Consider the following 21,255-nt stretch of genomic DNA (forward strand, 5'->3'; position numbering starts at 1 on the left):
GTGCGGCTATTTAAATTCCCTGTTCCCAGCAGTGGCCCGCAAATTGCGCTCAACCCTTTTTTCCCAGCTCCCACCCAGCCGTATGCCCGATTGTGAGTTAATAAACATTAATTGCGCAGATCGTTATCCCGCAATTTTCAGCTCGTTTTTAATTTCCCGCTGCAGTTCTATTTCTGTTCGATAAGGTACTGCTAAATCGGTCTCAGCAATAGTAATTTGTATATTATGTTAATGATGCAATCTTATTCAAAACTCGCATCTTATCAGAATTCGCAAAACGAGCTTCTTTAGCACATTGAGATAACGGTCAAAATAGCTCGTTTGTACATAAATGTTGAGATTGTAAGAAGGCAAATCGCGTATTTTTTCCGACATTTCCCAGTGCAAAATTACAACGCGATTACTGATAGAAGGAGACACGTTATCCAGTGTAATGAAATTTAATTGAATTCCCAGCCAATATTCGCATCTCGTGTGGACAATGAAATTTCATTGAACTTCCACTCGACATCCCATGTTCGTTACATGGACAACAAAACTTAATTGAATTCCCAGTCGGTGCTGACTCAAATTTCAATATATCGACGTCAGTCCTGCTTCATCCGAGTCTCTTTCCTTTGGAACTCTCCGTTTTTTGTTTCTCTGGCTCGGACACGTGACTCGAAATAACATGTAAATTCAGAAATTTGCATGTTAAAATGAGGAATTTACAATTTTCCCCCTCTTCAGTTTCTTTCGCCTGTGCATTAAAATATTCCTATTTAAATAACAAAATTATACATTAATAACTTTGTCACACTTTGAAGACTATCACATCTAAATATCAATATATATTAGGAGTGTGATTTAGTTTTGAGGGTTTTGCAGCAGATGGCTGTAGTGTCAGTTTGTTCCAATAGCTGTTTCCGATAACTGTTGTTTCTTACAGTCTTGACATTATCCATGACATTTAGTAGCATTATAGCAATAGATGCAATAACGGTCGTGTTTATATCATCGTAAAAATGCAACTTCCGAAAGTTCTTTAGCATTTTCGACATGCGTTGCTTTTGTTTTTTAATCAAAACAAAACTGCGGCTGACGGTTATAGAATTCTTGTGGAAACTTATGGTGATTCTGCCCCATCAATTAAGACGTGTGAATACTGGTTTGGACGCTTTAAAAGTGGTGATACTGATGTGAAGGACAAAGAACGCTCGGGACAACCAAGAAAGCTTGAAAATGCAGATTTGCAAGCATTATTGCACGAAAATCCAACAGAATCCACTTCAGAACTTGCCAGAGCATTAAACGTTGATCGTACAACAGTTACGAAGCATTTACATGAAATGGGAAAAATTCAGAAAGAAGGGAAATGGGTTCGACATCAATTATCGGAAAGTGCCATTTGAACATTTGCATTTCGTTGATCGCCAGGCAAAAAAAAAAGAGTCTTTTGTCTCGGATTGTTACTGGGGATGAAAAGTGGATCTATTTTGATAATCCGAAACGCAGAAAATCATGGGTGGATCCAGGCGAACCATCAACATCCACTCCGAGACGCAATATTCACGGTTGAAAAGTAATGCTCTGTATTTGGTGGGATAGTGTACTATGAGCTGTTAAATCCGCATGAGACTGTCACGGCTGATCGTTATCGACACCAATCGTACAAGTTGAAGCAAGCATTGGACGAAAAACGACCACCAATTGCGAGTAAAGGACGGAAAGTGATTCTTCTTCGTGACAACGCTCGACCTGACGTTGCGTTATCAGTGAAAGAAACACTATTAGAGCTCGAATGGCAAGTCTTACCGCACCCCGCGTGTTCTCCGGACATTGCTCCATGCGATTATTATTTGTTCCGGTCGACGCAACACGCTTTAGAGGATACACACTTTGATAATTTGGAAGAAGTGCGAAAATTCGTCGACGAATGGATCAACTGAAAAGAAGAGTGATTTTATCGTGGTGGAATCGATCTCTTGCCAGAAAGATGGGAAAAAGTGATAGAAAACGAAGGAAAATATTTTGATTAAGGTATTCATTCATTATCATATTTAAATACATGCGTTTTTGAGCAAAAAAACCCTCAAAACTAAATCACACCCCTAATAGATACACGGAACAAGCACACGAGTGTTCGGTGCTCGAACTCGTGCGACACGTAAGGTCGACTCGAGGTTCCGGCGTCGCCGGAGTCTTCGCGTTTCAGAATGAGATTTACTTTCGCGGCTGGCGCAACCGGCTCCGACGGGCGGGCGAAGAGAGCATCCTCCCCGGATCTCCCTCGAAAAAAATGCGGCATCGCGCGCGGAAGCTACAGGTGGCCCGGCGCGGCGTCGCCCCCCGCCGGCCGGCCGGCGTTGTGCCCCCCATTGACACGGGCCTGGGGAGCCGCTCTCGTCGCGGCGGTCACGTGACCACTCTGCGCTCGCGAGGGGAATGCCGTCGGCGGGTCGGCGAGGGTGGCGGCGGGACGGGGGGCGGTAGTCTTGCGTTCGCCGAGCCGAGCAGCGGTTGGCCGCGACGACGACAACGGCAACGACGTCGGCGACGGACGGCCGGGCGCGTCACGAGTTTCGGTGCCGACTCCGACGAAGAGAGAGAGGATCGCGGCCACGCTGCGTAACGTGGAATTCTGACGAGAGAAGGAACGTTCCGTCGGGCGTGAGGGGCGCGCGAGGAAAATGTGGACGCGTAGTGGTAGCCGCGAACGATTCGTCGAGCCCGTCGTGATCCGTCCGCGCCCGTGAGCAGCAGCGGGAGGAGAGAAATCGCGGGAGGTCCGCGCGGTTGCCACGGCTGGCACGATGGACGCGTACGGCGTGTACCAAGTGAGTGCCTCCTGCGAGATCGGCTCAAAATGGCCTTGGTTCTCTCGCTCTTTCTCTCCGTGTATGTGTGTATCTGCCTCTCTCCTTCTCCGTCTGCCGGACAAGGAAGCCGTTTCCGGAGAGTGCGGGGGCGTACGTCGCGACCGCCCCTCGCGATGACGCGACAGCGTCGTCGTCACGGGTGTTTTGTTTGGGTTGACCGGAGTGTGTGCGAGATCTGCGTGCATGCGTGCGTGGTGTCATGTCGCTGCGACCTAACCTAACCGTTGCCGACTAGCAGCCTGTCCCAATCACGCCCATTCCTGGTATTTCCTCCTCTGCGCGCTACCAGCGAGCGAGCGAGAGGACGACGGCGGCGTCCTCGTCGCCGATGATGTTTCTGTTGCTCGCTTGAGGCGACCCGGTGCGCACGTCCGCGTCTTCCTCGTGGACGGCCGATTCTGAATGCGTGTGTTATTAGTTCTAGCCGTTAGATTAATAGCCCAGGGGCAGATTGGGTCAGATGGGGAAGGTACTGAATTGTAACTGAATTATGGCTAAATTGTAACTGAATTACAGCTGCCCGTTCTTCAAATGTGCTTCTGCAATTTGTACAACTATGTGCACATACATTTGTTGCAAATGTCAGGTGATGATGGACGATTTTACGTCGGCAACGTTTCCCAGTCCTTGTCACCGTTGTTTGCCTTCGTTCTATCATTATTTCAGTAATTTCCATCGTAAATGCAATTTTAGAGTAAGACTATTAAACTGATTTAATCTTTCAAGTTTTGTATATATTTCTTATATGTCACGGGTTTAGATTGTGAGGATCTTTTGTTTTCTGATTGAATATGCAATGGGAAAATTTGGTTACACTGATTTTCCTAGCTGTGACAACAAATATATGTTAAATTTGGTGTAGAAAAAATATAATAAGAAGATAAGGGTGTTGGTCTATTTCAAAAAGTTTAAAATACTTTTAGTTTACGGGAGTAATTATACGTATCATAATAAAAAATCGAGCAAAAATTGTGCGAGCATTTTTATGAGCAGATTTATGAATAATTATAAATGAACTGATAAAATCCTTTCTTGTTGCAGTTTTCGCAGGGCCTGACAGGCAGGCCGGAGCTGTACCAGAAATCAAACAGGAGCAGTCACTCGAGCGACACGAGTTCGGCATACAGCGGATCTGACACCATGACTTCTGTGCAGAGCTCATTGGACGCGGATCCCGATGAGGTGGATCTCTCGGGTCTCGTCGAGTCGATTGTCGACAGTGACGAGGAGGAGGATCTGGCGGAGAGCATGGATGTAAGTGTCACTGATTGCTCGCTAAATTATACACGTTTTCAATCTCTACACGCGCCAACGTGTTCTAATTTCCTGCGTCGTAACATTTCAGAGCCTGACGGTCCGCGATCCCGTTCGAGAATGCTTGGAGAAGGATCCGGTCGAGAGAACGGAGGACGACATAGAGACGCTTCTAGAGTTCACGCAACAATTGAAGGCGTTCACGAACATGACTCTGGCCGTTAGGAGGGCGCTGTGCGCCGTGATGGTATTCGCGGTGGTCGACCGCGCCGGCATGGTGGTCTTGAACGACGGCGAGGAGCTCGACAGCTGGAGCGTGCTGATCAACGGCGCGGTCGAGATCGAGCACAGCAACGGCGAGATCGAGCAACTCGGTCTCGGAGACAGCTTCGGGATCCTGCCTACCATGGAGAGGCTGCTGCACCGCGGGGTGATGAGAACCAAGTGCGTAACACCCGACGTCGTTTCCTCCGTTGCGTTTCTGTCGGGAGACCCGGAAAGATGCGGGAGAGTACGGTGATCTGTTTTTCCGCAGATGCGACGACTGCCAGTTCGTGTGCGTCACGCAAGCAGACTACTTTCGAATTCAGCATCAGGGCGAGGAGAACACCAGGAGACACGAGGAGAACGGCAGGGTGATATTGGTGACCGAATTGCGGGGAGCTCTGGACGGCGCCGCGCGGAGAGGGCACGTGGTAATCCGCGGAACGCCCGACCGTTTGATGTTACAGCTCATCGAAGAGAACAGTATTACGGATCCTACTTACGTGGAGGACTTCCTATTGACTCATCGAACGTTCATTGAGAGTCCGTTGTTGGTCGCGGGCCAGTTGCTGGAATGGTTCGACCAGGCGCAGGTGCGCGATCGCGTCGCCCGCGTCGTACTCCTATGGGTGAACAATCATTTTACCGACTTTGAGACTGATCCGGCAATGATGGAGTTCTTGGAGGCGTTCGAGGCTGGATTGGAGAGAGAAAAGATGTTGGGCCAGCAGAGGTGAATTTTTTCATTAATTTTCTCGTATTATCTTTCGAGAGAAACTACTGGATGGAATTATTGTTAAGCGAAACGCTTCTCACGCTTAATTGGAATTTTCAGGTTACTAAATATTGCATGCGCGGCGAAGGCGAGAACGCGGAACGTGACGCTAGCCAGGCCGAACAGGGACGAGGTCCTCAATTTTAGCATCTTAGGGGGATTTGAGAGAGGTTTCGGTATATTTATTTCGAAAGTTGACAAGAGATCGAAGGCTGAAGACGTGGGTTTGAAGAGGGGCGACCAGATCCTGGAAGTGAATGGCCAAAGTTTCGAGCACGTGAACCACGCGAAGGCTCTGGACATCCTGAGAGCCTCCACGCATCTCAGTATAACTGTGAAATCGAATTTACTTGGTGAGCGTAAATCATAAACTTGATTCGCAATACTTCAAACTTTACGTTTGTAATTGCTTTCAATCCTTACGTCATGGCTGAACTAAACGCAGAGTTTGCCGCGAAGCGAGAATTGATTGGTACTTGTAATGCGATCGGTATTTCGCTGCTTCCTATTATAAATTTCCGTAATACTATTGTCAAAGCTGTTTTCGATGTAATAAATTGCAAATAGATGTAAGACGTTTCCACATCGTTTTTAATGCGAGAAAAAAAATCACTATAGTTATTCCCAAAGAATCACTTAGAGGGAAGCTACTATAGTGGCGTTTTGCCCCATAAAGTTACTTGAAAAAAGCCCCTATATATAACATGCAGTACTTAAAGATTTAAATACTTTTGTGATATATATATATATATATATATATATATATATTTCTTTGCCTTTATAATACTGTAATAATTTATGTAATAATTTATTTTTAATTTATAATTTTAAGTAACGACGAGATATATTTCCTTTACCATTAATTATCTGTATTTTTGCAGCTTTTAAGGAAATGCTTCAAATGCCAGATAATTCGCCGAGACCGCGAGGCAGGTCGAGCAAGCCGGAGATACCCAGGCTCCCGTCGGATCCACGCGCCAGGCTGTCGACGCATGTTGACCCCATGACTCCTGTGAATCCGTTAAACCCCATGATCGGCGGAGTACCGTTGTTGATTCCCGACAACAACGTGTCGCCATGTAAGGACGCGAAAAAGGAGCACAAAGGATTCATGACTCTCGGGCCGAAGCGGCGATTACAGAAAGCACTTATGAAGATGAACATACTGCCAAAGAACACGATCAAGTGAGCGGGATCATTACTCGTGGAGATAAAATCACGCGATCGCCGAAATGATAATTCACACGTGACGTTCGCGCGATTGTCGATCTCGCTGACGCTCTGAATTTTTCACAGCGACGGCGTGCACGTGGACGATCCTCTCGCGCCACCGCACACACCACCGGGAACAGGGCTCGTACAGACCACTACCAACCTGTACCATTCAAAGAGTAATCCGGATCTCACGTCGCTTTACTGTTATGACGACTTGAGGGCAAACGACTACCCCGAGCACGTACTCAAGGTGTATAAAGCGGATCAGACTTGCAAGTATCTCCTTATTCACAAAGAGACGACGGCGCACGAGGTGGGTAAAATTAATAAAATTAGTGTCGCTGCAAGCCTAGATTGCGTTGATGAAAGAGGTATATTACTCAACGACTCGTTTTCTCGCAGGTGGTGATGCTTGCGCTTCAGGAATTCGGCATAACGGAAAGCAGCTCGAACTTCTCTCTGGCGGAAGTGAGCGTCGGCGAGGGCGGCATGATCAAGCAGCGTAGACTACCGGACCAGTTGCAGAATCTCGCGGAGCGAATAGGACTGAGTTCCCGATACTACCTGAAGACCAACGGAATCTCTGAGACTCTGGTAGCCGACGATCAAGCTTCCGAACTCATTCGCGAGTCTCAGGTGCACTTCCTGCAGTTGAACGCCGTGGAAGTGGCGATACAACTGACCTTGCAGGACTTCAGTATATTCAGGTGAGTCTACATTTTATGAAGTGTATAAAAATTAAATGTGAAAATTGCCTGCCTCGAATGTTTTTTTTTTATTTTTAATTTTAATTGAATCCGTTTACAATTATTCATGCTTGATGTTTGCAAATTCTAAAACAATAGCTAATTTAGTAATTTTGTACACTTCGCGTTGCAGACAAATCGAGTCTACGGAGTACGTGGACGATCTGTTTGAACTGAAAAGCAGGTACGGCGTGCCTATGCTCAGTCAATTCGCGGAACTAGTCAACAGAGAAATGTTTTGGGTCGTGACGGAAGTTTGCTCCGAGCACAATCTCGTGCGGCGCAGCAAGATCATAAAGCAATTTATCAAGATAGCGCGTGAGTACGATAGATATACTTTCTTATTCTCTCTTGTCTCTTGCAGTCATTTAATCACCGTAACGTTCTCCGGTACAGGCCAGTGCAAGGAGTGCAAAAACTTCAATTCCATGTTCGCGATCGTGTCCGGTCTGGGTCATGGCGCGGTGTCGCGATTGAGAGCCTCGTGGGAGAAGCTGCCGACCAAGTATCAAAGATTGTTCAGCGACTTGCAGGAGCTAATGGATCCCAGCCGCAATATGAGTAAATACCGGCAACTGGTGGCGTCCGAACAAACGCAACCGCCGATCGTGAGTCACTCTTTTATCTTGAACAAAGAAGCTATCTCGTTGACTTCGTTTACTTCGATATATTTTATTTTAGTGATTCATTTCCATGATTCGAGTTCGTATCGTCCGCGATATCGTATCGCGATGATGGCTTTTAGCGACTAACATGGTAGCGAGCCGACTCGAGTTTTTCTTATTTCTTCCGGTTGTCTTTCAGATACCTTTCTATCCGGTCGTGAAAAAGGACCTGACCTTCATACACCTTGGTAACGACTCGAGGGTGGAAGGTCTAGTGAACTTCGAGAAACTCCGAATGATCGCGAAGGAGGTGCGAACGCTAACGAACATGTGCTCCTCGCCGTACGACTTGCTGACCATGCTGGAGAGGGGTGGGCAGCCGCCGAGCTCCGCGATGGTCGCTTTGAATCAAATGACCACTGGCAATCAAGGTGAGCTTCTTACACCCGGTTCTCGTTGCTGTTTTGTCGTCTGGTTTCTCAAGCACGGTTGCGTACAGCTGCAATGTCGCGGCTTACAGGCGGCCAAACCGCGACGGTGAAGCGACGGAAAAAGTCCACGGCCGCTCCGAATCCGAAGAAGATGTTTGAGGAGGCGCAGATGGTCCGGAGGGTGAAGGCCTATCTCGCGAACATGAAGGTGATCACGGACGAGGAACGGCTGCACCAGCTCTCTGTCGACTGCGAACCGCACGCGGGCGCGGTCGCGGTCGCTGCCGCGGTACCTCTGGGTGGCAGTCGGGGAAGGAGACACCCGTCGCCGACTTTGTCCACTACCAGTAGCGCCAGCAGCACCAGCGAAGGCAGGAAGAGTATACAAGGTTGGTAGATCGTTGTCCAACTGCTCTAATGTAATCGAAATTCAATTAATATTAACAACTTTAATTAACAACTTTTATTTCTCGGTGAACTTGGTGCTCTATCTCGTAATTTGTGCTGATTGCACGATTCCAGGAACAAAATTTGGCGCCGCGTCGCCACAGGCGGTGAGGAAGATGTTGGCACTGTCGGATCCTCACAAGACACGACCGTACCAACCCAAACACTGTCCACCGCCGCTACCAGTACCTGGTTTGGCGCTACACTCGAGCGGCTTGGAGCCTAGTCCAGGTGCGCCTAGAAGAGTAGGGTCCGGCAGTAGAGTGCCGATGCACGAGCGATCCCACAGCGACACGCCTGCCAGTCTACCGCCGCCCGTTGACCTCAGCGCGGAGAGCAGTAGCGTAACTAGCTTGAGCAATCTCCAGCCGCTGAGGAAAACGTTAACGAGCGGTGAGTGAAATTTCTCTTCCTCAATGGTTTCAAGCGAGATGCTGTCCATTACAACGATACGCTCTTCTCCAAGTTCTTTCAACAACATATTTAGACGGATCGATATTCGGTATCGTAGAAAAAGAGCAGCTAGTGTGATTGTTTTTTATTTAATTTTCATCGTACTACATCATGTCGCAGCACTGTACGTGTTAGTCTTTATTCGGATGTCTCTATGCGTCATCGACGCTTCAATATCTCTGTAACTTCCTTACGATACGCTCTCTCTATGAATTGCATCGAGTTGTATCTGGCATGCTCTGACACGGCAATGTTTGCGAGAGATATAGTGCGACTCCGAAAATCCGAACAACGATGTCGCGTTAAGAATCGCTTCGTCTAAATGGACCACAAAGTTCTTTAATTTCGCGATACACTTTTAATTTCTAGCTTCTCTCGTATTCGTAACTCTCTCTAGATCGTATTGACAGATCGCTAGATTGTTAATCGATTAAATATATTGACTTGGTAGACACGCATCTCGCGAAGCACCATCACGCACCTTCATTGCTCGTTACGTAACACTGGTCAGGTCTCGCAACGAGGAATCTCATTATTATGCACGCTGCACAGCCGTTTATGCAATTCATAAATGTTCCATGTTACTTAGTTGATCCATATGTACACACGTACACTCACACAGATACACGCATCTCGTACGCCGATTAACGTAGGACCGGCTTTCTTCCCGATCGGATACGTCACGGATGCTTTGAACTCGGATCCCAGAAAGCGTGGCTTTCGTTCAGGCTTCTTACACCATGGGACATACGAAGCCGTTTTTTTAATTCAAGCACCGCTCTTACGCGCTCGAAACAGACAAATCCTAATGATCGAAATAGATTCTCAGATATTATTGCAAAAATGGAATTTATAAATTATCGAAATCGCACGTTTAAATTCAACGGGCATAATCCGGTTTTCGAGTGTCGCCGAATAGGAAATTTAATCCGTTACAATTACAACGTGGTATACAATCGCGTGTAATCGCAAGGCTGTAAAGTGCGAGCTCGTAAAAGCTCGCGGAATAAGGAGACAGGCGAAAGGTGCGTAATTGGATCGCTCGCAGCACGAGGTGCTACGCTGATGTTAGGTTCCCGTGCAGGCTCGTTATCGCGAGCAAAAAAACTAACAAGCCAACAGGGCTTGCGAGCGTTTAGCGATCGCGTGTCAGGGCGCGACTCCCCCCGGTTGGAACGTGTGTAGTGATAGAAGTGTCTTGGGGACGTGTGCGTAGGTTCGGTGACGAGCAGTGACAGTGGTCATAGTACTCAGCTGGACAGCCACAGCGGGAGCAGCGTGGAAGCGGGCGGCAGCCCACCGCCACCGCAAAGACGACACTCCGCTCTGCAAGGTATGTAATCAAGCGAAGACGCGAAGAGCGAAAAAAAAAAAACACGGGAAAGGATTATGACGAAGTGTGCTCGTGTGCTGTTCCTCTTGCCCGATCCGTAGATCCGTAGTAGACTAGTAGAGATAGTAGTCTCTCTCTCTTCGTGGTGGTCCGCGCGGATCGGCCGCTCCGGAAATGAAATTCCTCGCGGAATTCCTCGCATTCGCGAAAGTTGATGAGAAACAAGTTTTCACGGTTATTACTTCTATACACCCATCCGCTCTGTTTCCTTTTTGTGTACTTCTCGTCGGCTTTGTTTCTCGCATTTATCTGTCTGTTTTTATGTTGCCAGTCGGTTACGTGTCTCGTAGTCGTTGTGTTCGGTAATAGTATACTGTGTTGATTCAAGCTAGGAGCCCAGAATAATTTTGGTGTGTCGAGATTTCGATGCCGTCGACGTGCGAGTATCCCTGTCCCTGTGTTTGGCGATGCAGTGTCGCGGCATCGAAAATCGGAGCGACCGAAATTATTATCGCGGTTTCAACGCTCATCTTTGAATATTCACAGTCACGATTCGCGTTTATGAATATATATATATAGTTTTAATTATTCGAGTAATGCTATGAAACATTTTCGTTGATGTGTTATTATTTATTCGCCATTCGAGTCGTTGGATAAACTTTATCGCTGAGGAACGTATGTCCCATGGGGCGACTTAACTTGAAGCGTTCATCGACTTGCTACATAAATAATGCTCCACGAACGTACAAAGGGTTAAACGTTGAGCGCTAAACGCCGTGTGCTTTTTGTTTCGACATCCGCGTCGTCGTGCGTTGCGTACATAGTGCTTTCAATCGCTTCTCAAGGTTCTCCGCCACTTGTGTAAAATTCGCTTTACGGCCTGTCATATCGACCATTACTTGCTTAATCATGCGACGGTGTTTTGCGTCATTCGCTTGATCGTACGCCGCGCGATTCGCATCTCGCTGCGAGTCGAGTTCACTCGCGCAAAATCGCAGGTCGACTTGTCATCGGCTATTGTCCTCCGGTAGCAGCGCGCGCGACTTTGTAGATCTTGTAAAAAAATATGCCGTATGTGGCCTCTGTATGGTGCAGGGTCTGTTATGAGAGGCGGTGCGCCTCCGTTCCCTCACGCGGTAGCAGTGTTACCTCCGCTTCCCGCCAATCAGAATCACAACCACAATCATCACCACCACCACAACCACCATCATCACCAACATTATCACGATCATCATCATCATCACCAACCCCCAACTCCTCAAGGTGAGTCCGCGACTGTCTGCTCGCTTCGTCTGCCTGACCTGCATTGAATCATCATTGCTCTTGCTTGCCTCTCCTGACTCGAATTACGTCACTCTGAGGATGCAAATAGTGTGGCGCGTGCATGTAAAAATAACACATTGTGAATGTCGAGTGGTAGTGAGTAATTCGGCTTCCAGCGAGTCCTTTGAGCTTTGCTCGCAACTTGATTTGATTTGCCCTTCTTGAGGAAAAGCGATTTGTTTGGCCTCTGGTGTGTGACATCGCCGCCCCCGCATAGCCATTAATTAGCGAGCGAGTCTGTGATGTGAGCGCACTGGTGATACAGACGTAGTACCGCTGCCTAGAAGCGCCCAATGCGCAACTGCATCGAGCTCCATTTGCATATCTGCGTGTCCCGTAGTATTAGCGGTAACTCGGCGTTTTTTCCACACAGAGAAAGGGGCGAGTGAATACTAACTACACGAAATGGTACATACCGCTACGTGCTTCTTTCCTTTTCCGGGCGGGTAGTGAGCGTCGAGTAGCGACGAGTGCCTTGCGGTTTCCTTTGAGCTCGCTCGCCTCTCGCGGATCTCAGTCGCGTAAACGAGTTCCTAATGTTCATGCCGATAATTGAATTCCCATGTAATGAACATAAACGAGCACGGATCGCAATCGTGATGCTCTCAACATTCCCATAAGCGCTCGTTTACAAGCACTGCGTCCGCGGTGGCAGCGAATCGCCTAGTTGGTGGATGATGAAGAGTATCGAGGAGCGGGAAAGCGGTTTGAGAGGTGATGAGAGGGAGAGAGGGAGTGAGAAAGAGAGATCGAGAGAGTCGAGGGTTTTCAGGTACTACGGGATTGGGAGCGAGCATGGGCCTAGGGATGCCAGCCCCGCTGCCACCGCCCGGAGCGGGTTCCACGACCATAATGACGACGATGGGCGCGATGGCAGGCAGCATGACATCGTCGTCGTCGCTCGCTACGATGCGACCCAGCATGAGTAGTGCGCCACAATGCCGTCAACCACCGGCGTACAAAGTCGCGCAACACATGGCGAGATTGCACAGACTCGGTCGTGCTAACAGCCACGAAGGGGTCACTTATCGCACCGACCACGAAGATGGTACATCTACATCTAGCTAGCCAAATCGCTCTTCACCGTTTCATACACAGACACACATTTCACGCTCACACACTTATTTATCCGGTTCACGCTCGCCGAAGCTTCTTCTTACGCTCTCCTGTTACTTGTAACGTTCACGCACGGCGAAGAGCGTCGATCCCACGGCGAAGGTTCGATCTACCAGCTGTTGGAGTAGCTACTCTTTGACTTGCATTTCCGTAGCTACCGTAACGATACCTTCTGCACTGATCTGGCCAACGCTCTTCTACACCCTCAGAAAGAATTTCTGATAACAAGACGAAAAATATTCTTGACTAATTTAATCGTATTACAAGTATAAAAAATATGAAAATAAAACAATTTTTTATTTAAATCAGTAATTTCTATTCTTCTCTCTCGAATTAAATAAGATTGTCTTACTGTCTTGAGACAAGAGTAACATATACAAATTTATGCTTATATATTCTTGTATGTAGAATAATTTGATATTAGCGCCACTTTATAGTAGGCTTTGTCGATGTCGACGCATCATTTTCTCACAGTCGCTCGTCGACTCGGCGCTTCTGCGTCCTTTATTCGGATAAAACGGCCAATATTTATGTGTTGCAATCGAAAATCGGGAAAGTGTTTCTGTTATTTACAATGAATAAGTGCAATACTCTACAAGAAATATTAAAAGATATGGAAATGTAAGTAAGTATATACAATATACTTACTTGAGAAATAAGATTCGGGATAAGACATTTCCATATCTTTTAATATTTCTTGTAAAGTATTGCACTTATTCATTGCAAATAACAGAAACACTTTCCCGATTTTCGATTGCAACACATAAATATTGGCCGTTTTGTGCAGATTCTACAAATTCTCTTAGAAGAATAGAATAAGATGTCTTTTAGATCTCACAATATTCTTAAATGAAGAATATTTTGAACTTGCTAGAAATTTGTATCTAAATCCTTCTGAGAAAATTAATGAGATAGCACCAAGATTATTTTAATGTAGATTTTCGAATTTTCTATTCAAGATTAAAATATGCTTCTTTTCAATAATAAATATGATTGTCGCTATAGCGATCTTATTTTATGATAGATTAAAGAGTAATAGCATTAAGTCCAGAAATCTTTTCTGTGGGTGTATCGATTCAACATCTTTCCTCGCTGTTTGACGTTTTTCATCGTGCGTGCTATTGAAAACGGTCATTGTCTTGGCGCTATCCATTTCTGATTTTTGTGTACACTATCTGGGAGGTACAGCTACCACTTTTTTTTCCCCTCTGATTATACATGGTGTTAGCTTAGAAATACATTGTAAACCACTTTTTCCGAATAATAATCGTTCCTATCTTCGAAAGAGACACGCACACACACACGCACAATCTAAGAGATGATTGAAAAGAAATGAAATATGGAACGTAATTACACAGTGATAATGTTACGATATACATATATTGAAGTTGAAACTTTCGGTACTATATAGTATATTATAATATTACTAATAAATAAGTGTTAAGTATAAATGAATGCAGTGTCTGTATAAGTCGTTAGAAGCTTGTGTTCAGTACGTGTGACGTCATCAAATAACGCACTCACCGGTGTCTAATCCCGTAATTTCGCAATGCATAATCACTTGCCCACATTAAGTCAATATTTATGTCAGTGATTATATTATACATACATTGCATAATACATTAGCTTGCCTACCATCATCGAATTTTGCATAGAAATGTCACGGACGTACCGGACTGCACGTTTTACGCGCGGTCTACCTTCTGCGTGATGCTCGGGCATGATTCGTTGCTTGTGTACGTGTCGCACGTGTTACCGTTATCCATTTTTCATTTGCATCGATTGTTTGCATTCATTTCTCTTGAAAACCGACTGCTTTCTAAAATGATTTTTAAGACTCGGAGAGACGAATATAACACATTTTCTATTTGTAAGCGTTGCATTAGCGAGAGACTCTAACTTGTAAAAATATAGAATACGCATAACGATATAGAAAATAAGTATAAATTCTACGTGTACATAAACCGCTTTATCATCCAGCATGAAATTTCTTTTGCAACAGCTCCCGATTTGCGACAGAGATCTCTCCGTTATTTTCTTCTTTAGTTTTCGCTGTAATTGCTGCGTCAGGCCATTCTAATCACGTATTTTGGTTCCATTTGGACCAGATGGATATTGTTAAATCGAGGCAGGACTGCACGCGTCCTGTAAACTATCACGTTCGTCCAAATTAGAGTCCCTCGTATTCCAATCATCCTGCGCGGCGCCTCGGTGTGTCTCACTTACTAAATCCCACTTTGAAATGTTGCAGATGACGAGGACGCCCAAGTGTCAGCGGTTTAAAGTGCTCCACGAGTTTTCGCCGAGTCTCGATTATTATCGTTTAGTTAATTCCGTCGTACCGTTTCTTTCGCGCGGCCAAAAAGAGAAATCGTGAATCCGGATGGCGCCACGCGCGAGCCGTTGCGAGAAAAGAGAATACGCAGGGAAGAAATTACGACACGTGAGAATTCTCTTCCTGTAAATGGCGTTGTCGTTTTGCGTGAACAGCGTGGCGGCATCCTGATCCGGCGACGTATGAAACGACGTATTTCATACGCCACTCACACTATCACACTCGGCAGAGTCGCGAGCTAATTTTTCGTGTGGGCGAGATCCCCGTTTTACGCTTCACCGCAGAGGAGAGAAGAGGCGTTTTTATTTTTTATTTAAGTCGAACGCTCGTCTTCCAAGGGTCCCCGCGACAAGCTCGAAGGAAGAATTCATCGTGAATCTCAAGCGTCAAAGTATTTTACAACGTACCGTTTATCGGCATTGGGAAGCGAAGCGCGAGTCACTGGCGAGTAAAAATGCCGATAAACAGGTGAATGATACGATAGGAGAGTACTTTTCTTTTATTAGACTGAAGGAGCAGTTCTCAAGTAGACGCTCGTGAGCCTTCACGAGATGACGGGAAGCGAGAGCGAGAGAAGAAAGAAAGAAAGAAAGAGAGTGCGCGCGATCGTAATATTCTATATAAATGTGTAATAAAACCGAGTCCAAAGATGTTATATATATACTGCGCCTGTGTCGCCAGATAAAGTACGGATAACGGCGTGTCCTGTAATATATACTTGTAGGCTGATCTTTAGTGTCCCGTAAGCATAAGTTGATGTAAATAGCATAGTGTTATATAGTTACATATTAAACAAGGAGGAACCGGGACTACGGGAGATGAGAGATGTCGGTCATCCAGTGTGAGATACTTGGGATCGTGTGCGGTTGACTCGTCGTGCATTTAAACCACGACAACGTTCCACCGGCATTAGAGAGATTCGAGAGCTAGGGAGATTCGCCTCTTTACCGATAAGCAAGCGGAACTCTTTATAATCGTTCTAGACTTCATCCTCGCGTTCAAACTCGAAAAACGGTTTATTCCATTTTAAGCGCCTTGCTTTTAACCATCTGTCGTCAATCTGTCCGTCGTCGTTCTCTGATAATTCTTATAACGTGGACGATGGAATATTATTTTACAAGGGAAGCGAACAGTTTTTATGCTTTTGCCGAATTTTAACGTCGATGTGATCAGGTACAAAAAGAAAGGAACTCCTCGAAAAGTAAAACCGATTGAGATAATTGTTTTTCACAGCGGCGCGCAATCCCTTTTTTCTTTTTAAGTGCACTCGTTACGTGCATCGCGAGACTACCTTTTGCAGTACATATATATATACATATATATTTTTACAGAACGCATAACGAATTTTAACTCGCAGGTAGGTCATATCGTTCGTCCTCGATTTCAAACTTTAGTTCTATACTTAATCATCAGGCATTCTTCTGCATTCTTCGTTATTTTATTTATCAGTATCGGTACTTTTAGTTTCATTCGCGTGTAATCCGCTAGGCACGCGGAAGAGACCTCTTTAAATCGTATCTATATAGAATTCGACGGCAAAAGGGAAGAAAGGGGAAGAAAGAAAAGGGATAAAGTTTTTCGCTATTTTATATTGTGTCGGTACGAGAGCAGCGGTTGGATTTATTATCGTAGATTTATCCATGTATATTATATACACACACACACACACACACACACACACACGCAGATGTACGCTCTTATCCACTGACACAAGACTCGAGTCCTTTTACAAGTATTATAAAGAAGCTGTAATTCGCGTGCACGATGTGTATCGACGCGATAGCAAAGAGGGCCTAATTACCCAGGCGCCGTTTTTGCGATTGCCAGGTATGCGGAAGATGAGAGAGCGCGTAAGAGAGAACAAGGGAAAGAGAGTGAATGTACACGTGAAAGAGTATGAATGTATTCGCGAGAGAGGAAGAGAGAGAGAGAGAGAGAGAGTATCGAGGGTCAACACAGTGCTTTTCTGGATACTCGGATCTCTACCATTAATCACATTCCAGACTTTGTCTTGCCGTGTCTACGTCCCTCGACATGCCTTCCACTTTGGACCATCTCGAAAAACAAAGGAAAGATCGAAACAAGAGTCCTCGTTTAACGGACTGCCGTTAGATATTATTATTATCACTACTTCTTTCATTAACTGTTCTCTTGTTTTTATTAAAAGACCAATCTCGGAATCCACGAAGACTGTGTTACTCTTCGACGTAGTGTCCAATGATCCCGAAGGATCGGGAGGATAATTTCTCCGTACTCAGCTCGGTTCTTTGGGACGAAAATTCACAATATATTTACTTCATATTCATATATATATATATATATATATATATATATATATATTATATCTCTTTGTACATATCCTAACGACTTTTAAATATTAATATCCAACGTTCTCGAGGAAATTTTTAAGCGTATCTTAACCGGTAATTAAAATTCTTCGTATAACGCGGCGTCAAAACTGAACGTCATTCACTTTTCGTTGACTCTGACACGATAAAATCATTTTTATCTTTATATTTCGTTTTCTTCCGCCGTCTTTTTGCATTTTAGGCGTGCCAGGCTCCGTCATTCCACGTGCATTTAGCTCCTGCGGAGAATGTCGATGAATTTCTATCGAGAATTCAGAATCTGTGTTCGTTTCTTATTCTTATAATTGGCATACTGCGTATTTCCAACAACTTTTGAAAAGTCCCCAACATAAAATCCTTAATATAAAGTAGCGTAGTTTACATAATTCTCATATGAAATGTATACGATTTACGACGGTTTACACGCGGGATTCGATCCGAGACGCAGGATTCTCGATAGGAGGTCAGATTTTTACGTGTTCTGGCGAAGTCATGTATAATTTTAGCAGCGACGTAAATTGAGTTTTGAATTAAAGGGGCCTGGGCGCATTAGGTAACTCTTGCTCCTTTCTTTTAGAAAAATTTGGCTCGTCTGGAATGGCTACATGCGACCACGCGAGAACATATGTTCACTGTTCCGAAAAAAAACCGGAAAACATTAAGACGAGCCGCACTTTTCCGCTCGCCGTCTCTTTCTTTATTTTTTATTTATACACCACGCCTTGTTCTGTTGTTTTAATTATTATTTATAACCCCGAGATATTCGATTATAACGCGGACAGCAGGCAACAGAAGATCTTTTGTATTTAATTTGTTTAATAAAACTTGAATCACACATAGTACAACGTCTCCCGCCTTTTCAGTTCTCGTCTTGTTTGTTCGTCTTGCGATCCTATCCTACAACGATATCTATCCCTCCCGCGCTTATTTATTAACGGTTTACAACAGTACAAACGCTAACACCTCGGCAAAAATCTCCCAACGTATATATACGCGTACACATAACACGTATACAGGCTGTTCCGCGTGAAATGACTCTGTCGCACGTCGCTGGAAAACGTGAGAGGCAAAGGAGAAGCGTTGCGCAGGCAAGATCTATTTATCTGTGCACTTAAAAAAATCAATTATTTCCATGCACAACGTGGAAAGACGACACGAAGGATGTCACGAGAAAAAGTTGCAACGCCGTATACTTTCTCCTTCAGATTTCAAAGGTGCTTACAACAAAGTCTCTTTCGTGCTTGTCTCTGAGAAAGTTTTCATCTCGAAACCGGAATATTCTCTTATGCTACATCAGTTTCCTTGATTCCTAATATCATTCGAAAAATGCGATTGCGTCACTTTACGCCCTGTATCACGATTTTGTACATACGTACATAGAACCGAGTATCTTTAAGTTTCAGCTCTCGTTTTGATTAATACCGGACCGCTACGTACGGTATTTTGCGTTGATGACCAGGGGTGAATACATCGAATTTTCGTGTTATTTCTTTCTTCAATAAATCCGTTTAAGAAAACGAAGAGCCGATGTCGCGCTTTTCGAGGTACAAAGGACCACAGAGCTCATGAACTTCTTTTGTTAACGCAAACGCTTGCTTTTAGCATCCTCGCGTATATTCGGCGCGAGTAGTTTGAATTATAATTGATATCGTTCGTAGCGGATCTTATCTGTTGGAACGAAATTAATAGTGATACTACTGCTACTATTTTGTACGATATATGATGTTTTGTATATCTGTCTACCGTACGTGTAGATGCGGAGTCTACCGATTATTATATACATATAAGTGGCGAAACACGCAACTCTATATCGAATGCATATTTAAGATTTACCATTCGTAGACTTACGCGGCTCACAGCTGTGCCCGCGAAGGGTCACGCGTATAGGTGTTATACTCCCATTAATGTACACCTGTAAATCCCTCTCAACAAACAATATATGAACGATTAAAGAATTCATAAAGAATCAGTGATTTATTCGCCACCTCTTACACACATGCGTCTTTTACTCCCGAAACGTAACGCGAACGTGCGGCAATTATTCGCAGGCGATTTCTTCCCTCGTCAATCGCTAAAAATGTGAATATCTTATCTTCTGTTTTATTAAACAGTTGACAAAAATGAGAAAAGATTCCGTCTTGTCGGATTCGTATTAAAATTGCGACTTACACGCGATGACACTTGCAGCATCAATTCATCTTGCTAATTATGCTCGGCCGATCTATATTGCGGATCCTCACTCATACATCCCTTCCCTCGCGGATTTCGCAGCGGCACTCCACCTCCTACCATCATTTCGCCATTTCCCACTCTCTGCGGCGAGCTGATGCACCATGCACAGGGGAGAAAGAAACGTTGCCTTCCGATCGGCACGTTAGTTGCTCGAAAACCGTTCTCTTACCTGCGTCGTGTGTGCGATCGACAATCCGCTGCTCTCCCGGCAGTGCTCTGATCTCGATCGCAGCTCACGATCGGCTCCGAGATCCGCGGGGATCCCACGGCGATCTCGCGATCTTTGTCGGCGCCGATCCTCGTCACGATCGTTCGAGTTGTTGCATTCGCAATCGTTTTCGATCGGTATGATCTTTAAGGATCCTCTTCGCGATCTGCGAACTTGCGCGCGGCAGATCGGCAATCAGATCAGATCAAATCATCAGAGTGATTTTTGGGCATTCTTTTGGTAAAAGTTCTCAATTATTTGCGGAGCAAAGTGCGCCCGATTGAAAGTCCGTAGCGCGTTAATCGATTGGAACTGTATTATAAAATGCAGAACGAGCACGCAGTGCGATCGATGAATCATTGGGGCCACGCGGGAGAGCAACGATCGACCGTTATTCCGGATATTCGTATTAGACACGTTCACTTTCGTGCACTTCCACGCGCCTTCGGCTATCGGACACTCGTATGCTCGAAAGTAACGATATCGATGTTCAGTCGACGTGTGGGACGTGCACGCGATTTCGTTCGTGATTAAACGTAATCTTGCGAGACGTGCGAATACGCGCACGTTTCGTTATACACGGCCGTACTCGATCCTCGCTTGTGCACAAGTGCGCGTTATGCCGGGAGTTATTAAATGTTTGCGAGTGACGCGAGTGATCACTGTAATCGAATCTCATCGGAGGTACCAATGCCGATACCAATACTCTCGGTGAAACGTAATCTCGCTTTAATCTCCCCGTAAATGATTCGACAGAACGAGGCGGTTTGCTCTCGTCCGGCCGGCCAGCTTCAACATCAATCCAATACCCTGATATTCGTTCCAACATTCTCTGCAATCATCCGTCATCGGAGATTTCCAATTTCATGCAGGGATGATCTACCTCGTTACTTACTGAAAAGGATTCTCTGTTATCGAGATGCTTTGGAAGCATTCAGGAAGACCTTCTAGAATAAGTGTCGCGCGAGCACATGGCTGAATCACACAAAGGAAGATCGCAGCAGTATCTTATCAAAATAATTTGACAAAAAGAACTAATAAAAAAATGCAACTACAGCAGAGTGCAGCCTTTGTCTGCTGCTGGTGCGGCGTTTGGCGGACACGATCTAAATTAATATGATCGTTATCTTCCTTTTATGGTGCATATAATGCAATATCAATGCAATAGTAATATTAATTAAACGAATAATTTCTCAGTTCATATAGATCATTAACAAAAATAAATTACGGACACTCACGTTTATTTGATCATCGCTTTCTTCCTCTAACTTAATTAATATACTAAAGACAAAATACTGCATTTTTTAGATAC

General features: G+C 45.1%; 1 protein-coding gene across 11 annotated transcripts in view; it reads left to right on the forward strand.

Annotated features, from left to right (window-relative positions):
* The window catches only part of LOC105276339 (rap guanine nucleotide exchange factor 2), a 144,343-nt gene extending 124,874 nt beyond the window's left edge, over positions 1-19,469 (forward strand). For 4 of the 11 annotated variants that reach the window (XM_026967873.1, XM_011333870.3, XM_011333861.3 and 1 more), the window contains 15 exons: positions 3,900-4,112; positions 4,204-4,556; positions 4,648-5,109; positions 5,212-5,504; positions 6,033-6,336; positions 6,448-6,679; positions 6,769-7,073; positions 7,246-7,430; positions 7,509-7,720; positions 7,917-8,148; positions 8,217-8,537; positions 8,671-8,988; positions 10,265-10,381; positions 12,477-12,752; positions 15,072-19,469. In XM_026967873.1, coding sequence (XP_026823674.1) covers positions 3,900-4,112; positions 4,204-4,556; positions 4,648-5,109; positions 5,212-5,504; positions 6,033-6,336; positions 6,448-6,679; positions 6,769-7,073; positions 7,246-7,430; positions 7,509-7,720; positions 7,917-8,148; positions 8,217-8,537; positions 8,671-8,988; positions 10,265-10,381; positions 12,477-12,752; positions 15,072-15,103 — 3,855 coding nt within the window. In that variant the 3' untranslated portion in view covers positions 15,104-19,469. Of the gene's footprint in view, positions 1-2,515; positions 2,817-3,899; positions 4,113-4,203; positions 4,557-4,647; positions 5,110-5,211; positions 5,505-6,032; positions 6,337-6,447; positions 6,680-6,768; positions 7,074-7,245; positions 7,431-7,508; positions 7,721-7,916; positions 8,149-8,216; positions 8,538-8,670; positions 8,989-10,264; positions 10,382-12,476; positions 12,753-15,071 lie in introns of those variants that run through there. The other 7 variants (XM_011333864.3, XM_026967872.1, XM_011333872.3 and 4 more) reach the window with 6 other exon arrangements.
* The last annotated feature ends 1,786 nt before the right edge of the window (positions 19,470-21,255 follow it).

The sequence above is a fragment of the Ooceraea biroi genome, chromosome 2 (assembly GCF_003672135.1).
Source record: "Ooceraea biroi isolate clonal line C1 chromosome 2, Obir_v5.4, whole genome shotgun sequence".
Taxonomy (NCBI): domain Eukaryota; kingdom Metazoa; phylum Arthropoda; class Insecta; order Hymenoptera; family Formicidae; genus Ooceraea; species Ooceraea biroi.